Source organism: Glycine max, chromosome 8 (assembly GCF_000004515.6).
Source record: "Glycine max cultivar Williams 82 chromosome 8, Glycine_max_v4.0, whole genome shotgun sequence".
In the NCBI taxonomy this organism is placed as follows: Eukaryota; Viridiplantae; Streptophyta; class Magnoliopsida; order Fabales; family Fabaceae; genus Glycine; species Glycine max.
The window spans coordinates 8,714,936-8,740,336 of record NC_038244.2 but is presented as its reverse complement, the minus strand read 5'-3'; the positions used below and the strand labels follow the sequence as shown (position 1 = coordinate 8,740,336).

General features: G+C 32.5%; 4 protein-coding genes across 4 annotated transcripts; all 4 read left to right on the top strand.

The window, feature by feature from the left end:
* The first annotated feature begins 2,778 nt into the window (after nucleotides 1–2,778).
* LOC100802135 (glucan endo-1,3-beta-glucosidase 4) lies at nucleotides 2,779–6,869 on the top strand. Its single transcript, XM_003531195.5, has 5 exons — nucleotides 2,779–3,164; nucleotides 3,550–3,700; nucleotides 4,558–5,805; nucleotides 6,413–6,440; nucleotides 6,541–6,869. Exons 2-5 carry the CDS (start codon nucleotides 3,634–3,636, stop codon nucleotides 6,686–6,688), a joined length of 1,491 nt encoding a protein of 496 aa, XP_003531243.1. The 5' UTR covers nucleotides 2,779–3,164; nucleotides 3,550–3,633; the 3' UTR covers nucleotides 6,689–6,869.
* An 800-nt stretch (nucleotides 6,870–7,669) lies between these two features.
* LOC100804964 (uncharacterized) lies at nucleotides 7,670–9,136 on the top strand. The gene is made up of 3 exons (XM_003531201.5): nucleotides 7,670–7,857; nucleotides 7,945–8,115; nucleotides 8,695–9,136. Exons 1-3 carry the CDS (start codon nucleotides 7,744–7,746, stop codon nucleotides 8,776–8,778), a joined length of 369 nt encoding a protein of 122 aa, XP_003531249.1. The 5' UTR covers nucleotides 7,670–7,743; the 3' UTR covers nucleotides 8,779–9,136.
* A 2,477-nt stretch (nucleotides 9,137–11,613) lies between these two features.
* COP10 (constitutive photomorphogenesis protein 10) lies at nucleotides 11,614–14,103 on the top strand. The gene is made up of 4 exons (NM_001249342.3): nucleotides 11,614–11,870; nucleotides 11,959–12,032; nucleotides 12,884–13,031; nucleotides 13,804–14,103. The coding sequence occupies exons 1-4, from the start codon at nucleotides 11,660–11,662 to the stop codon at nucleotides 13,899–13,901; spliced, it is 531 nt and encodes a 176-aa protein (NP_001236271.2). The 5' UTR covers nucleotides 11,614–11,659; the 3' UTR covers nucleotides 13,902–14,103.
* A 1,084-nt stretch (nucleotides 14,104–15,187) lies between these two features.
* LOC100799992 (probable acyl-activating enzyme 18, peroxisomal) lies at nucleotides 15,188–23,684 on the top strand. Its single transcript, XM_003531192.5, has 14 exons — nucleotides 15,188–15,668; nucleotides 15,746–15,875; nucleotides 15,958–16,220; nucleotides 16,621–16,822; nucleotides 18,061–18,101; nucleotides 18,962–19,090; nucleotides 19,236–19,309; nucleotides 19,386–19,606; nucleotides 19,994–20,088; nucleotides 20,160–20,376; nucleotides 20,872–20,997; nucleotides 21,489–21,587; nucleotides 23,045–23,251; nucleotides 23,446–23,684. Exons 1-14 carry the CDS (start codon nucleotides 15,400–15,402, stop codon nucleotides 23,557–23,559), a joined length of 2,187 nt encoding a protein of 728 aa, XP_003531240.1. The 5' UTR covers nucleotides 15,188–15,399; the 3' UTR covers nucleotides 23,560–23,684.
* Nucleotides 23,685–25,401: the final 1,717 nt, after the last annotated feature.

Sequence of the window (25,401 nt, the reverse complement as noted above, 5' to 3'; positions counted from 1 at the left end):
ACATAACTATTTTAGAAATATATGTCCGAAACCATATCTTATTGGAATTGAGTGTAGTGAAGACATGTTAGATGTTTATCTCATTATTAAGATCAGGAATCTCAAAGTTTAGTTTAGCAATATACGTTGGGTCCATGTATTTTGAGTGACTAATTGACCAGTTGATGCTCTAATCAAGGAAACCCTTTCGATGATGCAACAAAATAGATTTTATGATTCTAGTCCTTTTTTTGTGTGTCCTATTAAGACATTTTTTGTACATATATTTTTTTTCCTGGCAGATCTTAATTTAGTTGGGTGATTTGCTCCATTTCTCATTAAAAAAAATATAATTATACACCCAAGACTTAAAATCGATATCCACTAATTAATGGAACAATCTAAGCTGTTTCAAGCGCTCAGTGGTGAGAATGTCTATTAAAGAGAGTGAGAAACAACACAAACCGTGTTGATTATTATAATTTATAGAAGTAGTTTTTTTTACCTTTGTCCACTTTTCATATTATTCTTTTGTTAGTTTTTTGTTTTATTTTTTTAATGTTTTTTAAAGTTATTTGAACTTTTTAAAATTACAAATATTATATTTTGATAATCCTATTATTAAAAGTTATGATATTTTTCATATAATTCTTTTGTTAGTTTTTTTATTACTTACTTTGCTATGTCATCTTTTTTCAAAGTTGTTTGAACCTTTTAAAAATTACAAATTTTCATTTTGACCATCCTTTTATTAGGAGTTATGACATCCAATAAATCAAAAGGTAAGAAAAAATAATAGAGTCATTAGTTTAACTTCTTTTTAAAATAAAGAAATAATTTTACAATAATACAAACAGTTTTTTTTATATGTTTGTCGATTTTCTTTTAAAGTTTCATTTTTTAAGAATTAAATTATATCTGTTTCTGTGTATAAAAAAATTCTATATGTTTATTTGAATTTAAAAAAGTACTTTCTCTATATACGAAGGGGAGCCTAAAGAACATTTATGAGAACTACATTAACGTGGAAAGGGGTTTGTCCTTAGCTGTTCACCAAGGACATGTTTTGGATTCACTTAATAAGAACTATAGTAATAGTAACTTCTTTTTCTTTTTTTTTTTTAGAGAAAGCAATAGTAACTTTTAGAAAGTGAAAATGGATATTTGTACTATTTAAATGGGGAAAATATATTTAAACAAATATTTTTCCACAAATTAAATTGTTTTTAAGATTTTTTTAAACAAGTACAATTTTTTATATTTTAATTTATACTAACATTACAAATACAACATTTTTTATTAAATGAAGTTATGTTTTCTTAAAATAATATTATAATTTTTATTTTTATATATTCCTCCTACCTTCACAGTTTAACCTTATATTACAAATTTGCATTATAATATTTTAAAATAAGATAATATCTATACATACGTTTTTTTATTTTATTTTTAAAAAGGCTGTTTTACTTGTTTTATAATTTTCATATCAATTCACATTAAGATTTTAATTTAGGAAAAGTTGCTTACCTTTCCCAAGGGTTTTTCTAAGTAGTATTCACGAATTCCTAGTTTTTTTAAAATAAAAATTACCTATCTTTCCTAGATAACATCAAAGAAGGGGTTGGTTTTCCAAAACACGGAGAATCAAAAGTTTGAATATTCGCTCAAAAAATGTTTTCACTTAATAAACTAGTATAATAATTTTGTTCATGTTCAAAAATTATAATTTTTGAGAATTGGTTTTTATTTATTTATAGGAATCAAAGACTGTGTCAAAAAATTTACAATAAATCATACACTATTGTTCCTTAACTAATTGAGCTAGATCTATTTGCATGTATCGATTATTAAATATAAAAGAGATAAAATGTTTATTTAAAAAACTTTTTTGAATGACTAAGAAGACCTTAGAAAAATGTGAGGTTTTTTTTAATTAATGTTCAAATAATTTTTTTTTTCTAAAATATTTTAATAAACATTTAAATTTTAATAATTATTTGCTAATTTTCTTGAAGATATTAAGTAGTTATCCTTTAAATAATAGTTTTCTTCTTTAATTTTTTGAATATTTTTATTTCTATTTTATATCATAATGTTCTCGACCTATTATGTAGAGACTAATCTCATTTACATACAATAAAAATCAAATATTATTATCATTTATATGAACATAATAAAATCTTACATCGCAATGTTAATATTTTAATTTTTTTATGAGATGTTTAATAATAAGTAACTTGTTTATTTTACAATAAAACCAATTTTCCATACCATCATACACGTACGTGATTTTATTGTAAATTATATAATTGAGTTAATTTAACTATATACCTTAATTGTATTTGAAGATTCAAAATTAATCATATTTAATCTTTTCTTCTCACATATATCTCCTTTCAGAAATAATATTATTTGAAGTACAACTAAATATTAAATATAATTAATATTATTGCTAAATGTAGAGTTTAATACTAAAACTTGTTGACAAATGATTTAACCTTGTTTTTATTTTCACTTGAATTTAAAATCATGACCGGAAGTATCACCTTATTTTACACTTAAGTGGCTTGATGTGAGGTAATAGTTAGAATTTCAAATAAAATTATAATAAAATATTTTTAATAGACATATAGTATCAATTTTTGTATTATTAATGAACAAAAAACTATTTTGAAATTATAAAAGTAGTGAAAAAACTTTATGGCGCATGCATTATTTATGAATTATTATTAATAAAGAAATTGAAAGTTGCATGTGCAAACATAAAAGAATGAAAAAAGGAGAGAGAAGAAAAGGAGACCATAGGGCAAAACGAACGGCAATGATGCAGATGTGATGTTGTCCGGTTGTAATAACTTAGTGGGCAGTGTTTCGGACAGTAAAGTGAGTGAGACTTAGCACACTCTTCTTTGTTGTCTCTTCCCTCTCCCATTTCTCTTTCTTCGCCAACTGTTCCTCCTTCCATTCCAACACACACAACAACAACAACAAAAACTAGTTAGATTCATCGCTACACCTTCACATTGCTACCTAAAAATATCAATTCAACAACGGTTTCAGGGTTTTAGCTTCTGCTACGTGTTGGTGTGGTGAATGCCCTTTCTGTTCTGCGTGTGCCACCTCTCTCAGCCAGTGTTCACTACACCCACAACACAAGCTCTTACAGGGTTTTTAAGAAAGATCAGGTGCACACTCCGCGCTTCTCTTGCTTTATTTTCTTTCTAAACTCCTGTTTGAGGGTTAGGTTATTTTGCATTTTTTTGTACTAAAAGAGGAAATCACGCTTCTCTCTCTTCTCCATTTTAAGAATAATATCTAAAAACGGCAAATTTTTTAGTATTTTTTTTTTGTTTTAACTGGGCCTTGAGGTGTACAATGTACCTATCTGGAAAGCCTGTTGAATATGATACTGTTCTTACTAGATTTGATTTTTGTGTATGTAAGAGTAGATATTGGTCATTAATGTTCCATCCAACTAGTGTGCTTCGTTTAATTATCTGTTGATTTTCTGTTTGTGTTATGCTGGTGGTTTAAATTGCTCAAAATGTGATTTCGTGTTTATTGCTCAAGTCTGACAGCTAAGTCTTTGCGGGGAAGCAATATTTGGCTGAGCTTGCTGACTGACTGAGGTTAAAGGTGATATTATTGGATGTGATGAAGCTTAAAACATGGCTTGCGAGTGTTCTGTTGCTCACTGTTGCCATGCTTACCGCTACATTAGGTAATTTGTACCTGTTTTTTTTTCCATATTTGGTGTGTATATCTCAAATTGACTTTTCTGCTTTCTTTTTGTTCTCATGATCAGTCTCCTTACTGTATTGTCCAGACTGCTTTTGCAGTCACACTGTGTGTCAATTGAATTTAGGATAAAAAACATCTAGGAATTTTTAATATTGGATTTTTTTTTTTGGAATATTGTTTCCATGTTGATCTTTATGTTAGAGCTTTTCATTTCTCAACAATTTTATGTACGTAGAAATATATCTAAACCATCTTTTTCAAGTCAAAAAGAAATGGCTGATTGAGTGATAGGTGACAGCCTAGCCAATAGTCATGCATTCTTACTAGATTTTCCCTTAAATAAAATGAAACTTATCCTGGCATTGGCTGAGATTGGATTTATGTAGTTTATGTGGCCTCCTCCTGGACCCCTTCTTCGCCTCTGACCATAGATCAGGCTCTTATGGCCCAGTTCAATTTTTGAATTGTTTGAAACATAATTGCTTGGGTACTTTTCATTGTTTATCAGATTCTGGCTGTAAAGTCGTTAGTTCTGCAAGCCGACTGCAGAGTGGGCTGAGCCTTCTATGCTTGCATGTGCATGTATTATCTATCATTTATTAAGTACAATTGATGAGATTGATGGTCACAAGCAAGGATTTTATAGTCAAAAGTACTGCTTTTCTTACATAAAATAATGACCATATATGTCTAATGTCTTGTACATTGTTCAGCTTTTTTATTTGAATAACCCTGTTATGATTACCACAAGGGGTAGCGATCAGGGATGTGGATGTATGGCATTGACCATCTATTATCTCTTTGAGTTGATGCTAGATCAAATTGTTTAACTTGTAGGTGCATTCGTGGGGGTAAACATTGGCACTGATGTTTCTGATCTGCCATCTGCTTCAAATATAGTTGACATTCTACAAGCTAATCAAATTACTCATGTGCGTCTTTATGATGCTAACGCGCACTTACTACAAGCCCTTTCAAACACTAGTATTGAAGTAATTGTTGGTGTCACCAATGAGGAGGTACTGAGGATTGGAGAATCTCCATCAGCAGCTGCAACCTGGATTAATAAAAATGTTGTTGCTTATGTTCCCTCCACCAATATCACAGGAATAGCAGTTGGTAGTGAGGTTCTTTCCACTATCCCAAATGTCGCCCCTGTTCTGGTTCCTGCCATGAATTCTCTTCACAAAGCCCTGGTTGCTGCAAACCTTAACTTCCGGGTCAAAGTTTCAACTCCCCAGTCTATGGACATTATCCCTAAGCCTTTTCCTCCTTCCACTGCCACCTTTAACTCTTCATGGAACTCTACTATCTATCAACTCCTTCAGTTTCTGAAGAATACAAATTCCTCCTACATGTTAAATGCCTACCCTTATTATGGATATACTAAAGGAGATGGTATTTTCCCTATTGAATATGCTCTTTTCCGACCTCTTCCTTCCGTGAAGCAAATTGTTGACCCGAACACTCTATTTCATTATAACAGTATGTTTGATGCTATGGTGGATGCTACCTACTACTCTATAGAAGCCTTAAATTTCAATAATATACCCATTGTTGTCACAGAGACTGGCTGGCCATCATTTGGTGGAGCTAATGAACCAGATGCTACTGAAGAAAATGCCGAGCTTTACATTAATAATATGATTCAGCGGGTCATGAATGATTCAGGTCCTCCTAGTCAGCCAAACATAGCCATTAATACATACATATATGAATTGTTTAATGAAGACAAGAGGAATGGGCCTGTATCAGAAAAAAATTGGGGCATCTTTTATACCAATGGAAGTACTGTTTATCCATTGAGTTTTGGTGCTTCTGACCAGATTACTGGAAATTCTTCAGGAGTATTTTGTGTGGCTAAAGATGGAGCAGACACTGATAAGCTGCAATCTGGCCTGAGCTGGGCATGTGGACAAGGAGGAGCAAATTGTGCTGCAATTCAACCGGGGCAGCCATGCTATCTCCCCAATAATGTGAAAAGCCATGCATCTTATGCTTATAATGATTATTATCAGAGAAAGCATAGTAGTGGTGGAACTTGCGACTTTGATGGTACCGCTACAATTACTACCAAGGATCCTAGTAAGTCGATATGATTTCCTATTTCTGTCGTAATCCTGATATTCTTATATGGTACTCTGGTAACACTTCAAGTTATTTCTTTGGACTGTTTATCATATAACCTTTTTTTTTTCAATTTGTGTACTAACAGTTGTAGGAAATTTGCCACAACCTCTCCTTGTTAGAAACAGGAAAGCAGCCCCTGGAGAGTAAATCATAGATTTGAAAGTCATTGGTCTCTGTATCTATGAGAATGACCAATGACCAAGGAAGCAATTATTGTTATAATAACTATTCAAGTTATAAGCATATACCAATGTGCTTTTCAAATTACACGACTACACATCCATGACTTCACTAAAGGCTGAAGTTGAATAAATACACCTAATCCACAAAACATGGCTGGATGATAAAATTATGGATTCTGTATTTGTTATATTAGTAGGGCAAGAAAGCAGAGTTGCGATTTGTTTTTGAGAACTTTACAATTTGATCCCCCAACCCCTCCTATTGACAATTTTTTTTTTTTTTTTTTATTTAAACCTGAAGATCCTGTTTATTAAAAAAAAATATTAGTTACATTACATCTTTTAGTTACTTAACCAATTAACTCTGTACTGTGTTGCAGGTTCTTCATCCTGTATATTTGCCGGAAGGTATACAATCTTGAGCTTTGTGCATCTTCGATTTATTAGACTTAGAAGTAATTATTACTTTTTAAATTTCTTATATGATAATGGAATATTTTGACAACAGTTCTAACTCGAGCACTGGTGGATTGAGTTTACCTCCAACGGCTCTTGGACCTTCAGGCCCCTTTGGTGCGAGTATGAACCTGCAAGTGTCTAGCCTTAAGTATTTGATATCTGCTGTTGGTGTATTTTTGGCTCTGGCGGTGTTATGACCACAAAGGTCGATGCTCTTTAAATTTCAATTCAATGATTCGTGTAATGTGGTCCTGTCGATTTTGTTTCTAACTTTTCTTGGGTCCAATTTATTATTCAGATACGTCCCATCTTGTGCATTTGGGGTCATTGTAATTTATCACACTCTTAAGATTGTTATTTAATCTAGTGCTTTAACCAGAGGAGACAAGCCGAATACGGGTCCCTTAAGAAATGACTGCCAGCGTCCTCGAACTAACAAATTATGCACATTTGATCTTAAAAAATTATAGTAGCATTTTGCCATCCATCGGTTTCTTAAGCTTAGTATTAATGAAACTTACATACAATTTATTTGAACTATTAGAAAGAAAAGGTGTGTTCAGTTGAACTATTAAGAAACATTAGCATGAGATCAGTGAATTATTTAGTAGCTTATATTATACTATATTTATATGACGAAAATACGGGGGAATAATTTTTCTTTACCATATATTGATATTAATGTTGTTGTCTTCTTTAAAGTTTTTAAATTTCGTTTTGACAATTTTTTTTTCTAACTCAATGGTGGCATCTTACAGAATAAATAAATACATAGTCTCAATGTTTTTTAGTAGGTTATTTTTTCATTCATCTTTTCTCCCCTTCTGTTTGCTGCTTCTCCTTTCTGAACAACAGTCGTGAATTACCTATTAATGCACTATGTATTTATTTATTACAAATTTTAATTAAAATTTAGTTATATAAAATAAACATTAAGCAAAAAGAAATAAAATACTTAAGAAGAGAATGTCTCAAACACTCCTAATTTGGATATAAAAAAAATAAAAAAATTAAACTAAAAGTAAGGTAAGACCTTATTGTTTTCTTTAATATATAAAAGATACTATTATTTAAATGAAAAAATAAAACCTCGATATATTAAGTGTAGTAATTTTCTTTTGGTAAATTAGTAATTTAATATTTTTATTTTGATATTTGTTTATAAGCATCTCTCACAAGAATAGTGCAGCAACAGTCAAAAGCTCAAAAGCTGATGCGAAATTAACAAGACACTATTGTGATTGTGATTGTGATGCGATCGAATCGGAGCATGGAGGGAGGGAAGAGAAAAGGGTACGCGTGGGCACTATCTGCTGGATTCAACGCCGCTCTTGCAGCCATTTCCGTTAAGCTCCCTCTTCACCAGGTTAGGTTACCCATTCTTCCCTGATTTCCCTTCTAATTTACTTCTCTTTCCTTTAATTAAATCTTAGATTATATATATATTTATCAGTTTGTTAGGTATGGGATGGTGTTATTGTTCAATGTGACCATGTGGGCTTGTTATGTGAACAGCCTCAAAGCGCTCTCCTCTCTTCAGGCAACTGTCACCAATTTCGCCACCAATTTCATCTCTTCCGGTTTAGCCGGTTTCTTCTTCTTTCACGAATCACTCTCTTTCCAGGTACCCACCCTCACTAATTTATGACTTTGCCTTCCCAATTAATACACCCTCTCTCAACTTTGCTTCACTTTTTATAATTTTAACTTAGCTGGGGGTTACTCCATTTGCATCTCACACCTTCTCCAAAACAATGTTTTTACTTTCACCATTTTTTAACTATAATTTCTGTAATCTGATCTTGGAAACCAAACACTCTTCCCATCAACTGGAATTGTTTATGGAATTAAGAAGTAATCAGGTTAACTTCCCAAGTGCTTGAGAATTTTAATTGTGGGGATAATCAATTTGGTGTCACCTTAAATTGAGCTGAAGGATTCAGGGACGAGTTTTTCTCTTTGATACTATTTTTCACATCAAGTTTATCTTCGGATTTTAGTTTCAAGGGGGACCAAATTGATGAACCATAATGTTGTTCTGCTTTTGTAGCACTAACAGAGTAGAGGACCACTTGGTTTTTCTTTGTTTATTCCTGGTGCTGACAGTGCTAATGCTAAATTACTAAACCACCAAAGAACTCATGCCTTTTATGCATTCAGCTTCTTGATTCATGCATTTTCTGATGCAAAAACTTTTCCACAGTGGTTTGCAGGTGCCATACTTATAATAATTGGTGTAGTAATACTTAGCAACTCAAGTATTGAGAAGAAGGTTAGCACTGATTAGGTGTTACAGTTCAACACGATACCTTTAAGGCTTGCTTGTTCAAGAAGGAGGCAAGCATCTGCAGCTGCATGGAAGCATATTTTGGACAAGAACTTGGAAATACCAGGAATAGTAAAGTTAGATAGTTTCCAGGGCAGTTCAACTGACATGAAAACAAACACAACAAAAATCACTTCTTGCCTTCCCCGATTTAATAACTCTTGTTATGTATTTGTCATTCTGGTTGAGGAATTGTTATTAGCCACAAGCAACTTTTGGTTCCATCATTCCATGGCTCCTGTTTTAAATTTCTGTTTGTATTATGATCTCAAGGTTCAATCTGCTATATTTATGAATGTTGTTCAAAATTGATTTGCAACTACAAGTTTTCTTGCTGATCGAACTAGCTCTCCTGCCTCTCCATTTCTATGAATTCAGTCGTTTCAGTAACAATGTAAATAGGATTTTACATATGTGAGAGTATTGCTGCCCATCCAATAACTCAGCATGACATGCGATACAGTAGTGCTACTGGTGATTCAAAATAAATTCTGTCCAAATAAGGCAAAAATTATAAGGTTTCGTCAAATTTCTTTCAATATCTCTATTTTTTTGTTTTTTTCTTTTCTTTTAACTATCATTCCTTAATTGTTTAAAAATCATCATTCCCACGTTGACATCCTTTAATTGTTTGTAAAACATTAAAGATTACACTATTTATCTTTGTAAGGTTGTTTGTAAAACATTAAAGATTACACTATTTATCTTTGTAAGGCTATAAACGTTAAAAAAATAAGCAGTTATGTGCAATCTCAAGAAACTTCAGAGGTGTTAGAGTAATATCTTGCTTTTATAAAGTTTACAATAATCTTTCTTACAGTCTCTAATAACGAAACTAGTGTTAAGATAAATATGACCAACAAATTTCAATTTTAAGAATTCATTTGACATTTTTTTAATTTTACGAACTTTTATGATGATATTTTAGGAATTTAAGGACAAAAATTTTAGTTTAGTTTATAATAAACTATCATGATTATTTAACCAAAAAATTTATAATTGTACAAAAAAATTACTAGAACTGTCAAAACGGGTCAGCCCAGCTCACGTGGATTGGCCTGCAACGGGTTGAACTAAAAGTGGGTTAGCCCAACTCAGCCCACTTTTGTGTAGGCTAACAAAATGTCAGCTCGACCCGGCCTATCATAGATTGGTGGGTTATGCGGACTAACCTACTTTTTTGTCTTTTTTTGTAAAAAAAAATAAAATTATTCCAAACAACTTAAAATAAAATCCAATATAAAAATCAAACTAAATCAAATTCAAACATTTAATATTAAAGTGATTGAAGTTTTTAAAATAAACATTCAACATTAAGATAATTGAAATTTAAATATCATCAAAAATAAACTTCTAAACTATTGAAATTAAACATTAAAACTGTGAAATCCATAACAACTTCCTCTTATTTTTTAACATCATCATTAATTTCATCTACAAAGACAAAAAAAATAAACAATATCATTAATAAGTCAAATAAATAAAACAACACACATTATTGTTATGATGATTTTAAGAACAATTATTGTTATGCTTTTACCCATTCCTTCATATTGATTATGTGAGTAAGAAATTATATAAATGTGAAATTTACTCACATTATTGTTATGATTATTTTAAGAACAATTATTATGATTATATGCTATAAAACTATACTCATATCTTTGATGATTTTAAAGTTAAGTTAATTATTTTATATTTTACTCTTTTTACTTATTTAAATATTAATAAATATGAAATATACATGTTATAAGGAAATATATGATAAGTTAGTTTAATAAATCATAATATTTGATATATTGTATTTTATGATGATAACTTCATGAAAAGATTGATCATCAATATGTTTAATTTTAAAAGATATTTATAATACTTACAAATTTTATTTATAATGAATTATTTATAATAAATTATAAAATAATAAAAAATTTATTTTATAAATATTTTATAATGCAAAAGTTTAATGAATTTAAATTTAAATAATTGTAAATTTATATTTACTATTTTCTTTTTAATTTATACATATAAAGAGTAAATCATGGAAATTTTCAATAGGCTTAGACATGTTTAAAGATAATACCTGATTAATTAAAAATATAATTAAATTTTTTACTCAATTTTAATGTAATTATATTTAATATGATACTAAATATTTAGAAAAAAGATAAATTTATTGATATATATATATATATATATATATATATATATATATATATATATATATATATATATTAAATAATATTAAATACCAATAAAAGATTAAGAAAATATATTTTTAAGAAATTATGAAAGGGGCAGGCTTTGTGTAGTTGCCTTGTTTATCATTAACAAATTAACCATTGCTAGTTCAATTGGGTTTTGCTTGTCAATGTGAATTGATAATTGGGTTAGTTACAAAATAAAATTTTAATTTCTTAATAATTATAAAATAAAATAATATATTATTTAATTTGATGGGTCGACGGGCTGACCCACTAATCCACGGGTTGAGCTACCTACTTTTTTTTTTTAATTAAGCTCGACCCATTTTCAAGGCCCTAAAGATTATCATTCATATTTGTTAACAAATTTATTTAAAAATTAATTTTAAATATTTAGAAATAATGCATTAAAATATAAGAGTATTATATTAATCCGAGATCGAATTCCTTTAAATAAAATCTCTGGCCCCCACAGTCGAAAAAACAAGTAAGATTTCTGTTCTGCATTAGCCATGGTGATTAATTAACAATGAAGTAATAAACTAATCAAAAGTGGAATTTAATGATGTAGAAATAATGGAAAGCAAAATGAGTGGATGAAATGAAACCTTGGTCCCTGCCTTTGTGAGAAGAGGAGAGTGATGATGATATCAGGAGGAGGAGGTGGTGGAGGGAAATCATCGTGGAGTTCATCAACATCGTCATGGGTACCCACAACCTCAGTGTCGGCATCTGGAAAGAGGATTCAGAGGGAAATGGTTGAACTCAACAACGACCCTCCTCCTGATTGCTCTGCTGGCCCCAAGGGCGATAACCTCTATCACTGGATTGCCACCATTATTGGAACCCCAGGTATACCTTATTTATTACTATTACTATGATAATCATGTTTCCAACATTTAATAATAATAACAACGGTAGATTTCTTCTTTGCTTGCAGAAACACCCTACCAAGGTGGCATCTTTTTCCTTGACATCAAATTTCCAATTGATTATCCCTTCAAGCCTCCCGAGGTACATTCTTCATATCCTTCTCTCACATAGTCACATACTTTGGACCATGTCATGTCTTGCACCTAGGTCATTCAACCATACAGTACATATGACTTGCTCCATCAGCTTATTACTTAGTTTTGCAAAGGGGATGAACTTCTTTGTCTGATTGTTATGTTCCACATTCAGTGTAGGGACTCAATTTAGTCATAATAACTTGCACTTTCATTGATATATCACCACTAGATGGCGTGTTATTGTATTTAACAGTTTTAAACTGACAACCTTTTATCCTTAATTTTGAGTCCACTCTTCCTCTTCTGAAACTTATTCCATTTTACAAATATTAACGGAAAAGTTGTTCATTTACTTGAATGCAAATATTTTTTTTCTTCCGATTAGGCACAGGGAAAGTTTACTGTCTGGCTGTTCTGTTTTAGATATGTCATTGGAGCTGACTGGATTAATCTGAACTTCCAGCTGCTTTCCAGTTCTAGTTTGTTAAATTGAAATTTGGAGCAGTTAAATGCTTTTTGCTCTCTTCTCACCAACAAAAAAAACTTTTGCTCTTTTTTCCTTTTTGAGTACATCACTATTACTCCTCTATTTTTGTAGTTTTCCAAGTACCTCCCTGAGTCCCCTCTATTTTCAAAGCGTGCACAAACCTTCTGTGAAATGTTCAAGATGTCCTCTGAAGACCCTAAATTATCCTCCTTCAGATTTTCATTTTTCATAAACTTACCCTAATCAAGGTAGGTTGGTATAGGGTTTTGAAAACAAAGCAATATGCATACAAACCAGAAAATGTATAGAGCGGTCTAAGTAAGTTAATTGTTTTTTTACTGTCTTGAATTAATTAATTGAGTTTGCAGGTAGTATTCAAAACACGCATTTACCACTGCAATGTAGACCCTGATGGCCGTGTTAGTATGGGAATATTGAAGGATGATTGGAGTCCAGCACTAACAATTACTAAGGTGCTACTAGAAGTTAGATCAATTATGACAAATCCTGATCCTTGTAAGCTCTTCCAATCTCTTCATTTTCTATTTTGTTTATGTCAATGGGGTTGATGATGGTTTGCATGTTATTTTTATTCTTCTTCCTTTTGTTCCATATGCAGCAGTAGAGGCAAACCTTATTATGTGCTTGTTTTGGAATAGAAGCATGTTTTAACAGGAAACCCAGCTAATGCTTTATGTCGTCTGACGCTTTGGATTCAATTAACTCAAGGGGTTGTTTGATTTGAGAATACATTTTCTGCTTTATTTCTTGCTTTTACAAATAATCACACAAATGTTACCTTGTTATTGCTTGGTTTCCTATTTTTAAAGATTTGTATAGGAAACAACAACACTTTTTTACTTTTTCATTGTTTCCTATAGAAATCTTTGAAAACAAGAAATTAAGGTTAAACATTAAGACAATCATATTTTTTGCAGTGCAAACAAAAAAAGGTTAAACATTAAGACATTTTTGCAAAACAGAAAATGAAAACAGCGAAGGCGTTTTCTTAAACACCAAGTAGCTCCGTTATTTCCAAACAAAATGATTCCTACATCAACTTCTTACAATACTTTTTACAACTCATTTTTTCCTTCTATCTTTCTTCATCATGCCACTCATCTTATCCCATACTTCTCTTACTTCTCTTCCTATCTCTTTCCTAATTTGTAAAAAGGTGCTGTGGTAGTAGAATTTTCCTTTAATATTAGTGATGCCAACACTTTCAAGCAGTATACCAAGTACGCATTTATGATCTTGGAGTGTAAAGATGTTATCATTATTGCAGATAATGCTGTTGTCCCTGGCATCGCTCATTTGTATTCGGGAGACAGAGCAAAACATGATGATATTGCTGCAGAGTGGACTGTCCGATTTGCCAAGTGAATGTGATACAAGTGCCCTTTGGTTGGCTTACATCTTATATATAATGTTCCAACAACATTTATGTAAATGAGAATGATAGTTAATAGTAGTTCACAGTAACAAGGTTATCTCCTCCTTGCACGTTCCGGAGAGTGCCTTAGTTGATCCCTCGTAGTTGTAAGTGGATAATGATCATTATGACATGCTTTTGATAATTTTCTTAGTTCTTGTTTTTATTTATTTATCAAATTTAACCAAATTTGAGGTAACACGTCTCTTAAATTTACTTTTAGGATTTTAGGATTATATGAAGTAAAGGATGTTATTTCACAAAGTTTGATGATATCTATGAATAGCAAGAATGACCATGCATTTGAGAAGTATGAAATTTAGAACTATTTTTGAAAGAGCCTTGACATGCATTGATAATGGTAATGGATTGACACTTGGGTGTGGGTTGGGGGACATGTTAGAATCACATGACCGTTAACGAATGCAATGACATTTGAATGGACTACGTTAGAAAATATCACCTGAGTGGATTTTTCTGCAAATAGTTGTGAAAAATCCATAGGAAACTTAGCGAGTTTCCCGTTTGTGGATATAAATCTGCTGGAAAAATAAAATGTTTCTCAGAAATTTGTTTTCACAGGAAAAAAACATATCTTTTGCTAATGTCATAAGCAAAGTTGCGAGATTTTTTTTATACAGAAATAATTTGCACGAAATTGATAAAATTTTAATAGTAAAAATGTACTCGATTATATGGACATGAATTCAAGAAGTTGCGATACTGATTTTTGTAATTGCGACATTATTATTTCAAACTTATTTATTTGATTTTAGGGTTTGAACTTACACATCAAACATTTGGAAATGTCAATTAACTAGCTTATTTATTATATATTTAAATATTTGTGTTGATTTTCTTTTTTCTAGATAGACTTATCTTTTCAGCACACGACTATGGTTTGCGTATAGGTACCTCCTGACTTGAGCAAACTATGGATAGTTTGTCGCTTGAAAACATCACTGTGTAATGTGAGACAAACACCTATATAACTAAATTTGGGTACATGTATAAGGGATACAGTGAAATGATTTATTTCCCATCATCCCTCCTATACAAATAGCTCTCTGAATACGATTCTGATTTAGATTATTCTTTAAGTTCTTTATTTTTTCCCATCTAAAAAAAGTTCCTACACTTTTCCTAATTAGATAAAATTATTGACAACTCCTTTTCTAAAATTGTCAATTCGTGGTATTTTTTAAATAAATTTCTCTTAATAATAATTTGATGTGCGTTCTTTCAATTCCATCACTAAAAACTAAAAACTATGTGCTTTTGAGTGTCTGTAGAGTCACCTTCACCTACCCACCCGAGTGAGGCAGAGTTAGGTGGTGTGAGCGTGGTCAACTTTGGGAACTCAAACTCAACAACCAGTCAACCACCCATCTAAAGCTTTAACTTTCAAGTTTTGGTAAGTGCGGAGACATAACACAGAGAGAGAGAGAGATGGAGAAGAGCGTGAGGGAGTTGGGAGTGCAGGACTTGGTGAATGCAGGAGGTTTAACACTTGCAGAAGCCAATGAATTATACCATGTTTTGACTGATATTCTGTCTCAGTCTCAGTCTCCCTCACACATATGGCACCAAATTGTGACTCGGAGATTGCTCAAACCATCCTTCCCACACTCTTTGCATCAGCTTCTCTATTACTCTGTTTATCACTCTGCTTTTCATTCTCAACATGCTTCCCTCCCACACTATTGGTTCCCTTCTATGTATGTCTCTCTTACTACACTCTCCTTATCACTTATCACTACTACAATACAAACGCTCATTCATGTTTTGATTTCAGAGAGCAATCCAAACGCACCAACCTGGGCCGTCTCATGGAAACTCATGCCCCTAAACTTTTAGGAGCTTCCTACAAAGACCCCATCACCAGTTTTCATCTCTTTCACAAGTTCTCCGTTCAACACCCTCAGGCAAACAACCTCTAAGTCCCTTCTTTCATTTCTATTCTGTATTTTCAATTGTCGCATCATTTGTTTCTTATTGTCAATGCAGGTGTATTGGTCCCTTATTCTCAAGGAACTTTCAGTTTCCTTTGTTGAGCCTCCAAAGTGCATTTTAGATACTTCTTCTGACCCTTCCAAACATGGAGGGACTTGGCTTCCCGGTTCTGTCCTCAACATTGCTGATTGCTGTTTGCAACCCACTCCATACCCCCACAAAACAGATGACACTTTAGCCGTCGTTTGGAGAGATGAAGGTTTCGATGATTCCGAGGTTAATGGTATGACTCTCAAACAACTCCGGCACCAAGTGATGTAAGCTTTTCAACTCACTCTTTCTTTTCGACCAAAGTTATGTTACTCATCATCATCATCATAGTTGTGCTAATTCAGTTCATTCAATAATTTGATGTGCGTTCTTTCAATTCCATCACTGCTTTGATGTTTGTTACCGTTGTATTGAGATCAATTTGTGTGAGTTTGTTACCGTACTTTTCCATCTTGTATTCACTTTTTGGTTTGTATCCCACTCCTATTAACATAGGAACTGGAATAAAAGGTATGATCCACGAATATTGATGTGTATATTGAATACAATAAACAAAAAAATTCTGATTCTAATGAATTTTGTTTCTTATTCGTCAGTTTCTATAATATCTTTCTTTACTTCGTGTGCAAAATTATATCTTTTCATGTTTTTGCCGGTTATTTCCAGGTTGGTAGCAAATGCAATAGATGCCACATTCTCGAAAGGAGATGCAATTGCCATTGACATGCAAATGACAGTCAATGCTGTGATTATATATCTAGCCATTGTTCTAGCAGGATGTGTAGTGGTATCAATAGCAGATAGCTTTGCACCAAAAGAAATTGCAACTCGTCTGCGTGTTTCTAAAGCAAAGGGTATTTTCACTCAGGTGATCTTTTAAATTTTGTATTATGCTTATGACTTTAAAAATAAAGCTATTGTTGATCAAAGTGAGTCTATTCAATCTTTGACTTTGTTCTTTCTTAGTTACCAGTTTGTGTGTACTACTATTCAGTGTGTGAAGGGATGCTAAAATTACCAAATTGTTAGTGGCTAAAAAATATTTAATCTTCATTGGAGTCTAAATATCTAGTTTCCCGTTTGATGAGATTCAACCAACAGTCGGTGCAAAGATATCTGACTATTGGAGAACTTGTTAAAATTCTGACTCCTTCGACCTTATTTTAGTTAACTTAGGCTTATACCTGTTTGATGAGGGTACTGACAACATCATATAGCTTTGATCCTCAGTATTAACAAAAGTTGGATCTTGTTCTGGCTGATTAGTCTTTGTGAATGGTGTGCATTGCAATAATGCAATTAAGACTTCATAAGCTTCAGAAACATCAGGTTTTTAATAAATACTTATTAGGTAGAAAAGTAGCTGCATTGAAAGCTTATTGTATGTAATGTGTTAAAGTAAGGGTGGCTTGCAAGGAATTGACAGAAATTAACAACCATATTGATAGCAGTTTTAGTGCTCAAAACTGTACTGGTGAAATTAGATTTCATGGTGAATGAAATCTTAATGATGTTAAGCAAAAATCAATTAGGAAACCAAGTGAATGAAATCTTAATGACGTTAAGCTCCAACTCCAAATTTTCCTATCCTAGCAGCTGTTGTTAGGTCTTTTGAGCCATCTGTTATTAAATTACCCTTAGATATCCAATCTTGCAAACATCACACTCGAGAAGTTTAGCCTTCAGCATAAAGGGATTGTGTTGAATATTCCACATTGACTAGTAATATGGTCAAAATAGTATATATAAGTGATGAAGAACCCTTACCATATGAACTAGCTTTTTGGGATTGACTTAGGCCCAAGTCCAAATTCTAATAAGTATCATATGTATAATACTCCTCTTCAAGGAGGGAGAGAGAAAAAACGTTTTTGTAAAATAAGTTGTAGATGTTCCCTTTGAGTTTTCTTTAGATATAAAAACATATAGCTTAAGCTTTTAGGAGAGTTGGTCCTTGACATGGTATAAAAGTCTCCTGATCCAGTGGTAAAGAGTTTGATCCTTGCTGCCCTCACATTAAGGTCTTTGATATAAGCACTTACATGATGACCTTCCAAAGTATCTAATTGAAACTGTTGTATTTTACTCAGTTTAAATTTGTTTCAGGATTTCATATCAAGAGGTGGCAGGAAATTCCCTTTGTACAGGTAATTTTTTTTAACATTATATTTATACTTGTTGCAATATCAAAATCATACTGCCTAGTTATCTGTTCAGAAGATCATAATTGGCATCTTAAGCTTTACAAGTTTATTTGTCATCACTCATCATCCTTAACTTTTGGCACTATTGCCAACTTAATATTTGTTATTGTCATTTAATGATCATCTGTTAACTTATCCTTTGATAAATCTTTCAATATTATGTTCGTCTTATTGCTGCCTGGGTTCATATTCAATGCCATGGTCCACGTGATAGTCAGAAGTCTTCATGTTTGAGCATAGATATACATGGTTGGGCTATTTTGGAAAACTCAATCTATTATGGAACAGATAGTGTCATCAAACACATTTTATTTTGGAACCTGCTTTCTATAGAACCCTGTTTTCTTTTTCTCCTTTCTGCCTCAATTTGTTTTATGGCATTTGATATAGGCATGACACGCGAATTTAGTAATAGATATTTAATGGGATCACAAAGGAATGATTTTTGCAACAAATTATATTTTTCACTTATAAAAATGATATCATACTCTCAGCCACTATTGGTATTCTTTGTGTATTTCCTATTCTGATTCTAACTCAGGAATCTAACAAACTTAGTTGTCAAAACCAGATTGAACTGGCAATCTGACCAGAAACGAGTATCCAGACCTGTTTAGTCAACTCTCAACTGATCTTACAAAGAACTTATCTTAGAACAACTGCATTACTGCCTCTCATTGGCTAAACTTTGTATTCTAGACGCTAATTTCCTAACTAATGCTTACTTGAATGCCACTTTCAGAATATTTTACCATGCAAAATTTCTAGACCACTGACCTCATTCTGCTTATTTCTCCTTGCAGTCGAGTCATTGAAGCAGCTGCATGTAAAGTTATCGTTCTGCCTGTGATAGGTGATGATCTAGGTGTGCAATTAAGAGATTGCGATATATCATGGAAGGTTTTTCTTTCTTCTAGCAGACAGCATCCCAGGTAATGTACATCAAAATGTGTCTATTAAGCCATATATTCATCCTAATAAATTGTAATTATGTGAACTAAAAACAGAAGAGAGAGAGAGAGAAGTTGCTTTGTTTCTCTTGCGTTTTGTCTCACCTTAACATTTTAATTGTTACAGGTCACATCACTACTCTCCAATCATTCAATCAATTGATACTGTCACTAACATACTTTTCTCATCTGGAACCACAGGTAAATATTCTCCCTTAAATACATCAGGCAGAAATTGACATTGTAATGATTTTCTGGTTACGTTTTTACTTTTCAGGGGAGCCAAAAGCAATTCCTTGGACTCAACTTTCACCAATACGAAGTGCAGCAGATGCATGGGCTTTCATTGATATTCAACCTGGAGATGTCTATTGCTGGCCTACAAATTTGGGATGGGTGATGGGCCCAACTCTTATATATTCATGCTTTCTGTCAGGTGCAACTCTTGCTTTGTATCATGGATCTCCTCTAGGCCATGGTTTTGGAAAGTTCGTTCAGGTATTTGTCCAACTCTAATATTTCAGTCCTTATAGCATTTATGATTAACATAACATGTCTTATTCTACAAAATGGTCATTATTATTTTAATCACCTAAGAATTTAGACATCAAACAAAGTAAGTGCTGACTAGTAGTAGAACTGAGTGGGAACTAGACTAGTTTTTTTTTTCTGCAAAATCATGGAAACAAGAAAATAAGACTCTCACTGCTAGAACTTGACTTAGCTACAAAGAGGTTAAATAAGGTCTGGAAGGGTCGAAAGTCAAACAAAAATGAAACAAGAAATAAAAAGCGTCATATTAATTTTTGTAGATTTTGTTGTATTTTGCATCAATAGAATTTGATACATTGCACAAACCAACACCATTCAACTACAATTGTTCAGGATGCAGGTGTTACTATTTTGGGAACAGTTCCAAGCTTAGTAAAAACTTGGAAGAGTACACAATGCATGGAGGGGTTGGATTGGACAAAAATAAAGTAATTTCTTGTAAGTTTGAATAATTAAGTAACTAATGTGAAAAACTGAACTAAACTGTGGTTATATGCAGAATATTTTGTTCAACAGGAGAAACTTCAAATGTTGATGATGACCTCTGGCTTTCTTCAAAGTCTTATTACAAACCAATCATTGAATGTTGTGGAGGCACTGAGCTTGCATCTTCTTACATCATCGGAAGTCCACTGCAACCTCAAGCTTTTGGAGCATTTAGCACAGCATCAATGACAACTGGTTTGGTCATCCTTGACGAAAATGGAGTTCCTTATGTAAGAACTTTTTCTCGATAATTTCTATTATTTGATCATGTGATACTATATATGTTGCCACCAACTTGATACTGCTTTCCATCATGCCAATACCCACATATAATTTTGTTGCTGCAAGGATAATGGATGTCAAGTGTATTACATAATCTAGACTCAGAACCAATAATGGCTAATTGGAAATGCTAATCTCAAAATCTCAAGACTAACTTCTAATGGTCATCAATTAGAATGTCCATATGGATTCTCCTTCACTATTTATTTCTGAATGGTGTAATTCTTATGCTGACCCTTTGGCAACCAATTTTCTCCTATAACTTACACTCTTCAATTCTCTTGTGATTTTTCACTCTTCCCAAGTGGGTTACATTTCCTTTAGTAGATGAACAAACTATCTTCAATAAATGTTCATTGTGATATATAATACAATTCTTTTGGTATAAACAAATTATTTTTTAGGCTTTCTAATTTGTTTGATCCCTTTGACCAATGTGACAGCCAGAGGATGTTGCTTGTGTTGGTGAAGTGGGCTTGTTTCCAATATATATGGGAGCAACTGATAGATTGCTTAATGCGGATAATGAGGAGGTTTACTTTAAGGGAATGCCCATATACAAAGGAAAGGTATGATTTTCACATTCAGTTGTAGCTATCTTGCAATAGTAGTTCAGAACTGAAGGTATTTTGTAGTTTCTTGCTTCCTAATGGCTTTTCAAAGGTCCTGAATATATTGGTTTGGTACATCTTAGTGCTTGTTTGAGGTCCTACTGCATAAGCGCACATTTGCATGTACACACTAATTAAGCAAATTGCACTTATAAAGTCCAAAAATAATAATAAAAAAACACAAAGAAATTAGAGAGGATAGGATTACTCTTTAACTCTCAACTTTGGATGTTTATCAAATACTGCTAGTGCCTATGTAAGTGATCAATATCTAAATGTTTCTTAGAAGCATAGATTAGTCAGATCTTCCATCAAGGATTTTCAGATAATCCCTTGCAAATTACATAACTTATTAGACTGCATTGTAATGCTAACTACTCTCATTCTATTGTTATTGTCATCTACCTTTTCAACTGGTTTATTTATCCTCTATAACATGATATAAGCAGGTTCTTAGGAGACATGGAGATATAATCAAAAGAACTGTTGGAGGCCATTTTGTTGTACAAGGGCGGGCTGATGACACAATGAATATTGGTGGAATAAAGGTATCGCATCATCCACTATATTTATGTTTATAGCTCCATCCATCTCCCAGTTCTACTCTTTTTTTTAATCAGCTAAAAAATGATTGATATATATATATATATAAAGCTAAACGGTACCAGAAGTACCAGTGAAGTTTCATACAAGATATACCAACATAAAACAGCTTGTTTCTCTACTTTCAAATACCAGGTCAGGTACAAAATGGTTACAAAACATTTATAGCATTAAATAACCATAAATGAGATATAGCCATTCTCATTTTACCCAACAACCAGTCATAAATGCTAGCTATATCAGCTCCCTTTGTTAACCATATATTCCCGTTGCAGCAAACAATTCCACCTCTTCTCGGTCAAAATAAAAAATTGGTCCTTCATAAAGCCCTTCCTCATCATAAGCCATATCTCAGGTTATTCTACACCACCTAACTTCGTCACTCACGTACCTGCACCCCCTCTCCACCTAATAACCTCCTTCACTTACCCAATAGTGCCTGGACTGATGCTCCATTGGACAAAAGAGTAGGAAAATGATTTATCAAATGACTTGATCCACGACCAAGTATAAAACATAATCTCCTGCACTATTTTTTCTTTTTGAAATTGTCCTCCATTCATCATTATATTGTTTCTGTTGTTCCAAAAAAACCCAAACAATACAACACCAAACCAACCTCCACCTTTCCAGATTCTCTTTATTGCCAATCATCAACACATGCTGCCAGTAGTGTGTTCTCATAGAAGAAGGAAATGCAGGTTTTATATCTAGCCATGAATAGCAACTTTTCCAGACTTCCTCTGCCTTCGGACACCACATCAAAGAATGCTCCAAGGATTCATCTTAATTTTGACGTAACACACACTTCAATACACCTTCATCCACAACAATATTCCTCCTAGCCAAATTATCTCCACTTGGTAGTCTATTTCGCATTAACCTCCATAAAAACAAGTTAGATTTTGGAGGAACTTTCAACCGCCAAATGTCAGCCAAAGTATTGAGCATGGAATCGTCACAATTTGGAAAAAAATTACTGTCACATAGAGCCAAATATGAAGATTTAACAAGATAGTTCCCGGTTCGATCTTGCTTCCATATCCAAGAATCCTCCCCACCCTCTACCAACCTAGCTTCACCTAGCATCAAACTCAGCCTCTCCACCACCTCCCTCTCCCATACAAACCAGTCCCTACACCACCTAAAATTCCACTTCCAAACCCCCTCAACCCACTCCCAGTTCTACTCTGATAGGAGATGAAGCTTCTAAAAGCTATTCTTCTAGATAAACATGGTGTAAGAATTCTATATCTTTCCATGTCAATGTCCTGAATAAATTAATAAGAATGGAAGGTACTTGTAACTGGTCATGGATTCATCAGAAATTCATAAATTTCTATCTTGACATCTATGGTCTCACTGTTCTTTTAACTTTGAAAATTCTGTTTCTGATATGCAGACAAGTTCTGTAGAAATTGAGCGTGTCTGTGATAGGGCCGACGAAGGCATTTTGGAGACAGCTGCAATCAGTGTTGCTCCTGCAAATGGAGGCCCGGAACAACTGGTTATATTTGCAGTTTTAAAGAAAGGATACAATTCCAATGCAGAAACTCTAAAGAGGAAATTCAGTAAAGCCATTCAAAGCAACCTTAATCCTTTGTTTAAGGTATGACCCTTTGTTCATTGTAAGCAATTACGATTTTGAATTGAATACATTGTCAAAAGCAATAAGTTAGTGACTTAAAAATTCATGAAATTTAGAGTTTGAAGGGAAATTGAAATTTTTATGCAAAAATTAACCTGACTTGTGATGAGGAAGTTACTGGTTTGATGTTCACAACTCATTTTGTTACTTTACAGGTGAGCCTTGTTAAAATTGTGCCCGATTTTCCCCGAACAGCTTCCAACAAATTACTAAGGAGAGTTTTGAGAGATCAAATGAAGCGTGAGCTATCAATTCAGAGCAGACTTTAGTAACTATAAATTCAGTCCATTCCCTATATCTATAATACATTTATACTGGGTGAGGTCTTTGCCTCTTTGGCGTGTAATCAAATGGTGAACATTTGATATTAGTGGGAAATGCTTCACTTTATGAAGTCGTAACATTGTTTATTATCATTTATGATTGATTATGACTTTTGCTAAAAAAATAATAAATTTATAATATGACTACATGATTGAATGATAATATAAAATTCTTTATACCATCAATACATACATTATTTATTCTAAAATGAATATATTTTTGTAAATTAAGAGTTAAAGAGAAGATTTAAAAAACTAAAGAATAAAATAATTAACAAATTTTAAAAACTAGAAAGAAGGTTGATATGGATATTTTGAGTTTTGACTATATACTGACAATATCGAGGGATGATCGAGCCAGTATTTAGGTAGATGCGTTGAATTTTATTTTTTGCAGTATATTAAATGCATTCCGGAAAACTAGAAACTTCAGGGCATGGACATATTTGATTCTCTTCTAAAACAATTTTGCACTACTCATTTTACTCGTTAATATTTTTCTTATTTAAAATCTATTAAAGTTTGAAATTTGTTTTCAAAACAAGTGTTTTAAAAACCAAAAAATAGAAATAGCTGAGAAATGTTTCATGTCTTCTTCAATTTTCATTTTGTTTAACGTCTCTCCCCATTCCACACTTTGCTGTGTGCTTGCACTACCCTCCACCAATTTTGTGAGCAACTTTGTTTAGTTGCATTTTGAAAGCTAAGAACAGTTTTTTTATAATAGAAATTAAAGGCGCACCCTTACTTTCGAGAGTAAAGCAACCACCATCTGACCATATGCACAATGCTGCATCACATGGTAGGACCTAAAAAAGACTTCTTTCTATTTATCAAACTAGGGACTGTTGTAAAATTATATATCAAACTAGTGTAGTTCGAAATTATTCGCTGAAATGAAAGATTTTAACTTTGATATTAGTTATAATTCTAACCGATATAAAAATCATTTCTCTTTATCTCAATTATAACTAAAACTGATATTAAAAGTCGAAATCATCTTACAACCTATTGTCTTTTGCCCCATGATATGCTAGACCGAAAAGAATTATAGAATTGCCAAAAATAATACCAAAGATAACCACAACCATGAACGTCAACAAAGAGTCCAAAGGAAGAGAGCAAATCTGATAGTCCAACATAGAAAAAACACAGCCCAAGGTGACAGAGGTGATGTTAATTTGAATCGGAGCACGGTCCCTTAATTTGAATTGGTAGTGATTTTAATTGTCAATCTCAATCATGAAAAGACTTTTCTTTTCGAAATTTTTATACCCCAATCAAAAATTGGTTAAAAATAATTCCGCAAATTCTAGACTTAGGAATTAATTCGGTCAAAGAATAATGATCAATGCTATATATTTCATAAATTAATTTAACTCTTTTTCCTAAATAAAGATTGGCTACTAATGTCTATTTATTTATGATGTGTCCAAGTAACGATGAGCGTGTCTTATGTATAAAATTTCTCACATCCTAAACTAGTGTAATGTATTTTTAAGAATTTTTAATTAAAGTTAAAGTAAAAAAAAAATTGTGTATTTAGAAATGCTGATTTCTTTTCAAGGGAATAAACGCCTTTTTGCATGTAAAAATTTGTTCTAGTACAGAAGTACTGTATTATGTGATTGAAATTTGGTAAGATATTTAGATTATAATCTGAAATTATTTTTTAAAAAAATAACTTTTTCATCACAAAAACAATTAAAACCTATGATTAAAAGTTAATAAATTATTATTTTCTACTGGATTCTTAGTATTTTTTTTATTTTTTTCTCCAACAATTGA